This window comes from Pipistrellus hanaki (assembly GCF_964339955.1).
Source record: "Pipistrellus hanaki genome assembly, chromosome: 1".
Taxonomy (NCBI): domain Eukaryota; kingdom Metazoa; phylum Chordata; class Mammalia; order Chiroptera; family Vespertilionidae; genus Pipistrellus; species Pipistrellus hanaki.
In genome coordinates, this window is record NC_140503.1 from 22,425,113 (window position 1) to 22,433,207 (window position 8,095).

The 8,095-nt window shown below is 59.4% G+C and overlaps 1 protein-coding gene across 2 annotated transcripts in view; it reads right to left on the reverse strand.

Moving 5' to 3' along the window:
- Nucleotides 1-7,766, reverse strand: part of PAPLN (papilin, proteoglycan like sulfated glycoprotein) — a 41,938-nt gene extending 34,172 nt beyond the window's left edge. The window contains exons 1-2 of one of the 2 annotated variants that reach the window (XM_084892578.1): nt 7,705-7,766; nt 858-1,031 (exon numbers count right to left, since the gene is read on the reverse strand). In XM_084892578.1, coding sequence (XP_084748704.1) covers nt 858-911 — 54 coding nt within the window. In that variant the 5' untranslated portion in view covers nt 912-1,031; nt 7,705-7,766. Of the gene's footprint in view, nt 1-857; nt 1,251-7,704 lie in introns of those variants that run through there. The other variant, XM_084892577.1, reaches the window with a different exon arrangement.
- Between the last annotated feature and the right edge of the window lie 329 nt (nt 7,767-8,095).

Sequence of the window (8,095 nt, forward strand, 5' to 3'; positions counted from 1 at the left end):
ACGAGCACCCTGTGGCTATTCAAATTCATTAAAAATCAAATTTAAAAACTCGGGTCCTGCCGAAACAGGTTTGGCTCAGTGGTAGAGCGTCGGTGCGCGGACTGAAAAGTCTCGGGTTCGATTCCGGTCAAGGGCATGTACATTGGTTGTGGGCACATCCCCGGTAGGGGGTGTGCAAGAGGCAGCTGGTCGATGTTTCTCTCTCATCGACGTTTCTAGCTTTCTATCTCTCTCCCTTTCTCTGTGAAAAATCAATAAAATATATTTAAAAAAAACAAACAAAAAAAAAACTCGGGTCCTCAGTTGCACCAGCCACTGTTCCTGAGCTCAACTGCCAGGTGGACACGGCGGCTCTCCGATTGGAAAGCCCAGGTGGAAACATTTCCAGCATCGCAGGAAGCTCTAGCGCAGCCCTGCTCCCGAGCTCAACCCCTTCGGGGCGGGGTGGCTGGCACCCCAAGCCCCTGGGCCCGCACGGCTGAGGGGCAGCGGGGTACGGTCCCTGGCACCCGGTGGAGGGCCCACCTGGCTCTGCACCTTCGCGGTGCCGGCGAGGCCCCCTCCTTCCACCGGGGAGCCCACCCCGTCTGCACTCAGCTCCTCGGAGGGGGAGGCCGAGGCGCTGCCATTCCTGCAACTGCCAACGGCAGCCCGGGCCCGGGGAGCAGCTCTGGGCGCCGGGTCAGCCCGGGCCTCCCTCTTTTCCAAGGAGCTCGGGCTGAGGACGCGCCTCCTCCCACCCCGTCTTCCCCCAGGCCCGCTCCTGGGGTTGTCGCCCCGCGAGGGGAGGGGAGCGGGGACGGGAGGGGACCCGGTGGGGACCCCAGCAGGGCCGCCGGGCCGGCGGGCGCACTCACCGGGGCCGCGGGCGCCGGGGCCAGCAGCAGGGCCAGGAGCGGGAGCAGCGGCATCTCGGCCGGAGCGGCGGGCGCGGGCGGGCGGAGCAGGCGCGGCCTCGGCGGCGGGTGCGGGCGGGCGGGGCTCGAACTCCTGCCCCTCCGCACAGGTGGCCGGAGCCGCGGCGGGAGGACCTGCGGGGCGTGCAGGGCACGGCCGGTCTACACTAAGGCGGGCAGACGGCGGGACAGCCCCGACTTTTAACAATGTGTCCCGCGGCCCGCGGCGTTTTTAAAAAATCGGGGACAGATTGTTAAAAATCGGGGCTGTCCCGCCAAAAGCGGGACGTCTGCTCGCCTTCGTGTACACCCGCTTCCCAGCGTGCGAGAGGAACGCCTCCGGGGCGTCGGAGGGAAAGAGGGCGATAAGAATACTTCCTTGTTGGAAGCTCCGGTGCAGAGCAACCAGATTCCCTCTTTTCACTCGGCCGGGGCTGCCCTTTTAAAAAGCCATTCCCCGCGTTGTTTACAAACTCACTGAGAGAGGTTCTTACAAAGGCTCTTTGGGCATTTTAAACCTAAACTTAAATGCTTTTAAAATGTTAATTGTATCTTACTCCAAACCCAGGCCAGTACTCTTCTCTGTACTGAGCAAGCTCCCTTGCCGGTCCCTTAAGCGGTCATTGTGTGCACGTGTGCAATATGGTGTGTGTGTGTGTGCAGAGTGCCTTGTGGGTTTGTCTGGTGTGTGTGTGCACGTGATGTGTGCAGGTGCAGTGTGTGTGTCTGTGTGTGTGTGTGGGCGTGTGCAGAGTGTCTTGTGTGTTTGTCTGGTGTGTGCACGTGATGTGTGCAGGTGCAGTGGGGTGTGTGTGTGTGTGCAGAGTGTCTTGTGTGTTTGTCTGGTGTGTGTGTGCACGTGATGTGTGCAGGTGCAGTGGGGTGTGTGTGTGTGTGTGTGGGCGTGTGCAGAGTGCCTTGTGGGTTTGTCTGGTGTATGTGTGCATGTGATGTGTGCAGGGGCAGTGGGGTGTGTGTGTGTGCAGAGTGCCTTGTGGGTTTGTCTGGTGTGTGTGCATGTGATGTGTGCAGGTGCAGTGGGGTGTGTGTGTGTGTGTGTGTGTGTGTGTGCAGAGTGCCTTGTGGGTTTGTCTGGTGTGTGTGTACATGTGATGTGTACAGGTGCAGGGGGATGTGTGGATGTGGGGGGGGGGCGTGTGCGTGTGCATGTCATGTGTGCACGGGCAGTGCGGTGTGTGCACTGTGCATTTATGTGTGTACATGTCACTGTGCAGGAGAGTGAAATAAGCAATGTGTCCTCCCGTTCAGTGCAAAGCATCAAACAAGTGCTGACTAGTATGCTTAAAGTTTAAGGTGTGTAATTGAACCATGTTCTTTCGGTCTTAAGTACAAAGTGACTCCGGTTTGCAAGGCTACAGCAGCAAACATAAGCCGATGTCAGCGGAAGTGAACCTGGTCCACGTAACGACCTGCGTGTCCCGTTAATTTAGCACCAACTGCGATTCCTGGTCCTTCTCACAGTCAGGCCAGGCTCCCGGGCTCGTGCGGGCGACCTCCCTGCCCCGCACACCCCGTTCCTCTCTCCCCGCCCCCCCGCCCCCCCCCCCCCCCGGAACCGCAGCCCCGGGAGGGGAGGAGGCGGTGGGAGCCTGGCTCCGGCCTCAGGGCGGGGAGAGCCAGCGGAGGGAGAGACTGAGGAAAGGACCGGAGGGAAGAATTCCTCGTCACTGTTACTAGGGGCGCCTCGGTGCCGCACCCCGCACCGTCACCCTCCGCCGCCGCCCCAGGAGGTGCCCCGCGGGGAGCCCCACCCCCGGGCCCGCAGGGTGCAGCCCCCAAAGGCGCGCACGTCGGAGGCGGCAGCCCCACCTCGGTGGGCAGAGCCGGGCGGGCACCTCGGGCTCCACTTCCCCGCACCCCGCGGGCCGGCGGGCAGTGCCGGCGGTGCCCCGGGGCCAGCCCCACGCCCCCTCCGGCCTCCTCCCGGTCCCGGTCCCGGTCCCGGGGCGCAGGGCGCGGGCCGCCCCATCGGACCGCCCAGCCCCAGCGCGGCCTGGCCGCGCAGAACGCACTCGCACGCGGAGGTCCGGCTTGCTCTCCCCGGGCGGGCTGGTTTCCTCCCCGCCCCATTCCCCACCCCAATCCCCACCTCACTCCCCCGCTCCCCCTCCCCCCGTGCTGACACCGGTCCCCACCCGGGGTGAGAGCACGCCCCCGCGGGGAGGCCGCCGCAGCCATGCCCTGGGGTCTGAGCCACGCCATCCGCTCTGAGCCCGCGCCTTCCAGCTCCCTGCGCCGCCCTCCACCCGCACCGAGCGGCAGCCCTGCTCCGCGTGCAGCCCCTGCTCGTCCTCTCTCCCGGATTCTGTGCTCGGGCCGCGGCCGAGGTCCCCACGGACATGCCGCTGTTCCCCCGCCAGCTGGCTTTTCCCGGCCCAGAATGCACCCTGGGAACCCGCTGCCATGCAAACTCCTTCCTACTCAGCCCTCAAGACCCGGGCCAAAGGCCAACTTCTCTGCGACCCTCCCCTCACCACCGCAGGCGGGCCCTGTCCCCAGTCCCTGTCTGCTGTGCGGACTGGGCGCCTCTCCCCCGGGAACCTGGGTCTCCCTGACTCAGCGGGAGGCCCCTCAGGGTGAAGCTTGCAGCCCTATCACCGGGGCCCAGGGCACTGGTTGGGATTCATTTAATTTCCTTTCCTAGTTCTCCTCCTCCTCAGCCAAGGCTTTCCGCCTGCCGTTGGAGCTGGAAATCACCCCCCTTCCCCCCTCCCCCAAACAGCGCTGGCCCAGGGGCACGTGGGCAGCGGGAGGGCCCCTTAACCTCCTCTCCTGCCTTCGCCCGCTGCCTACCCCAGCCGTCAGCCCTTTCCCTCCCGGCCTCCTTCCGGGCAGAGAAAAGTCCCCCGTGGGGAGCTCACCCCCTCAGGCCCCCAGCTCCGGCAGGCCACGTCCCTAGGCCTGAGGAATGCTCAGACGAAATGCTTTCCTTAAACAGCATTCTGAGAGGGACCCATCTCTTACCTACCAGAGAGAGGAGGGGCACACTGCGCAGCCCGGCCCAGGGCCGGTGTGGGTTCTCAGCAGAGACAGGAGAAAGGGGAGTGGAATTACCCAGAGTCTCTCTAGGAAAGGAAAAGAGCTTCTTCCGTGCACCACGCTCCGCTCCCTGCCCCCGTCAGCCTGGGTTTCTCCGAGCTGGGCCAAAGGTCCCTGTCAAGTGGGAGGAAGCCGTGGGGGTGGGCAGCCAGGCGTCTTCCCATATGTTCTCGTTTTTCCTCTGTGATCCCTCCTTCTGAGACACTCAGGCCCGCCCAGCCATAAAGAAGACCCGGAATTTGGGGAGCAGAACCCGCACACAGTGTTGGGGGCAGCCCTGCACCCACCAGCTGGGAGACTGGCTTGAGCAAGGGCTTGTCTTCAAACCTCAGATCCTGCTGAAGCCGGTTTGGCTCAGTGGGTAGAGCGTCGGCCTGAGGACTGACGGGTTCCAGGTTCGATTCCGGTCAAGGGCATGTACCTTGGTTGCAGTAGGGGGTGTGCAAGAGGCAGCTGATAGATGATTCTCTCTCATCAATGTTTCTAACTCTCTATCCTTCTCTCTTCCTCTCTGTAAAAAATGAATAAAATATATTTTTTTAAAAAACAAACAAAAAATAACTCAGATCCTGCTACCTCAGGAGGATGTGAGCACAAACCTAGCACATAGTTGTTATGCACTAAAAAATGGTGTACATAATTGGTGTGCACACACACACACACACACACACAAAGAAAAGGTGGCGTAGAAAAAACACCCCAAGAAAAAGTGTAAGACCATCCCTCCAGGTGTAACTTCCCCTCTGCACTGACCATGGGCCACTCACTAGCTGCACCTGCCTCCCTTCCCGTTGGGAGGTGGGGGGAGCCCGGAGGAGGAGCGGGAGGAGGAGCGGGAGGAGGAAGGCAGAAGGACGGCCTGGGAGGCAGGCAGGCCTGGAACCTGCTCTGCTTCTCATTGTGTGTGACCCCTCTGTAAGCCTCAGCTGGCTGCCTGGAGCTTCACACAGAGGGTGACAGCGTCATTGGCTCTGTGAAGTTCCTACTAAGTGTCAGTAAACGTTAGTTCCTCTATCGGACCAGTGGTCGGCAAACCGCGGCTCCTTGGCCCCTTGACTGTGGCTCTTCCACAAAATACCACAGCCTGGGGGAGTCTATTTTGAAGAAGTGGTGTTAGAAGTTTAACAAAACGTGGCTCTCAAAAGAAATTTCAATCGCTGTACTGTTGATATTTGGCTCTGTTGACTGATGAGTTTGCCGACCGCTCATGCACTATCCCATGCTCCCTCGCCTGTATCCTGGATTCCCTGCCCCCTGACCAGCGCTGCGGATGGCAGGTCCAGGCCACAGCCGGGAAGTGGCCGGATCTCTGTGAGGTTGGGTTCGGATGAAAGCTGCAGAGAAGGGGAAAGGGGCAAAGACCCAAGAGCCTCGGGGCTCCCAGTAGGCACCTCCTCCAAGACGCCTTCCCTTTGTGCCCTTGAGAGCTGCAACAGTGATACACTTGTCGCTCTTTCTCCCTCTGAGTTGTGACCTTTGCAAGGACAGGGATCTGTCTCTTCCATCACTGCATCCTGGGCCAGAGGTTTATGGTGTTCCTGAGGGTATCTCTCTAGAACAGTGTTTCCCAAAGTGTGGTACGCGCACCCCCAGGGGTACGGGAAGAGTTTGGTGGGGGTACGCATTGCACAGGAGTTTGGTGGGGATATGCACTGCACCGTGCTTAGCTGCGCCTAATTCTACGTTCTCATGAGTACGCGGGATACTCAGTGTTACGAAAATTATAGAAGGGGTACACACATGTCAAAAGTTTGGAAACACTGCTCTAGAGAGCAAGTTGTGGGAAGCATGGCTGATTGACAGCCTCCAGCAGCCACACCTGTGTCCTGTGTCCTGAAAGCTCTCCCTGCTCCTCCCTTTATGTTCCCTCGCACTTCCCCCCATAGATCTCTGCACAGCCAACCTGATCTGACGCAGGGTTCTTTTTTTTTTTCTTTTTCTTAATTGATTTTTTTACAGACAAGAAGGGAGAGGGAGAGAGAGTTAAAAACATCGATGAGAGAGAAACATCAATCAGCTGCCTCCTACACACACCCCTACTGGGGATGTGCCCGCAACCAAGGTTCATGCCCTTGACCTGAATCGAACCTGGGACACTTTAGTCTGCAGGCCGACGCTCTATCCACTGAGCCAAACCGGCTAGGGCTGACGCAGGGTTCTTGATTGCAAACCACACACAGAAAGAACGACATTAACGGAAACAGAAAAGCTTCTCAGAGCAAGGACCCTGGGAGCTCATAGAATTGACAGGAAGAAGGAGAGTCAGACCCAGAAGTGGGCTGGAACCCCTGCCAAGGTCATAGTTCCTGGCCCAGGAGCAGATCTGGCTAGGACTGGCCTTCTGGACACCAGCCTACTGCAACCACCACTTCAGGTGACACTGAGCCCTGCCACCCCCAGGAACGGTCCTCGGTCCTTGGGGACTCCAAGCCCAGCAGCAGCCAGGGCCCGAGGGAGGAGAATGGCGGCTCCCAGACGCCGGCTGCCCCGAAACACGTGTCCACACTCTCCCCGCAGCTCACTGCACACGGTATTGGTTGAATTGAATTTTGAAAATCTATTTCTCTTCTCTTCTTTCTCTCTCTCTCTCTTTTTTTCCTTTTATTTTGGCGGTGTCTGCTCACTGGTTTATTCATTCCTTGCATATATCTGAGCGCCTTCTGTGTGCCAGAAGCTCCCTGGGGAAAGGCCCGCCCAGTGGTGGCATGCGTTTAGAAACCAGTTCTCCGCTACTGCTTTGTGGCACTGATCCGTTGCCAAGATGTGTGTCCCCCAGGGCTGTTTCCGAGCTACAACGGTGATGTCATGAGCCAGAGCGCTGGGAAGAGATTCACCACCGGCTCTCCCAAGCTGGGGGCTCCAACACAGACTGTCCTGCCCGGGGGGGAGCTGACATTGCATGCCAATGTGTGTCAATTTAGAATGAATGACTCTTTCCATCTGAATATCACTATTTCCACTATGACAGTCATAGGACCACCTGGCTCGGGTGGCGCAGTGACTGAGTGCTGACCCATGAACCAAGAGGTCACTGGTTAGATTCCCCCGTCAGGGCATGTGCCCTGGCTGTGGGCTTGATCCCCTGTAGGGGGCATGCAGGAGGCAGCTGATGGCTGTTTCCCGCTCATGGATGTCTCTGTGTCTCTATCCCTCTATGATCAATAAAAACACTTTTTCAAGTCACAGAACCTATGATACAGCCCACTAGCAATCCAAAAGGAAAAAGAAACACTTCACGCTTAAGGATCCTCCCATTTATCACTCCATCCTCTCCCTCCAACAGGTTCCCCGGACAGTCCTCCCGGGCGGGGCTGGGGGAGGGGAGTCTGCCCGCAGCTGGCCGCTGTGCTTCCAGATCCCGTCCTGCCTCTGCTGCCCTGAGCCAGTCAGGGCCTCGAAGCACCCAGGGACCGCCAGCGGGAGGACTGTGTGCCTGAGAGGGCGCACACGACCCGCCGCCCGGCCTCTGGAGGGCAGTGGTGCCCTCGGCGCTGGGAGGACGGAGGTATAGCTCCATGCGGCCGTCCAGAGGGAAAGAACAGAATTCCTGGGATGTTTCTCAGAGGCATCGGGCCTGGGATGAACGCATCCCATCTGCCCCACCTCAATCCAGATCCTGGGAAAGGGCGCCGGGAGGAGGGCGAGGCCCCGTGAGAAAGCGGAGTTGGGGCAGGACACTGCCTCGGGCAGGAGACAGAGCCGGAGCAGCAGCGAAGGGGTAAAGGCAGGGCTTTCCAGAAAACCTGACCTGGTTGGCTCCCACCCAGCGGCTCCAGCCTGGGATCTCATCCCCTTCCTTCCACAAGGGTGCGTGTGCACACACACACACACACACACACACACACACACAGACACACACACACACACAGGCACTGCAAGCATCTGGCTACAATCTCCCCGGGAGAAGCCAGCCACCCTCTCTCCCCTCCACTTCCTGAAGGGTGTTCCTTGGGAGCTTCCTTGGTTGAATGGGGGGTCAGTAGAGGTATTAAGAACTGCACTGTTCCTCTCATGTTAGCATGGAGGCACTGACCCGGGACAAACCCACACACTTCTCAAGATGTCCCAGCTGCGTTCTGGGGGAGGAATCCTGTTTGGACTCAGCCCTGACCACCGATTTGTAAACACTGGTCTCTCAA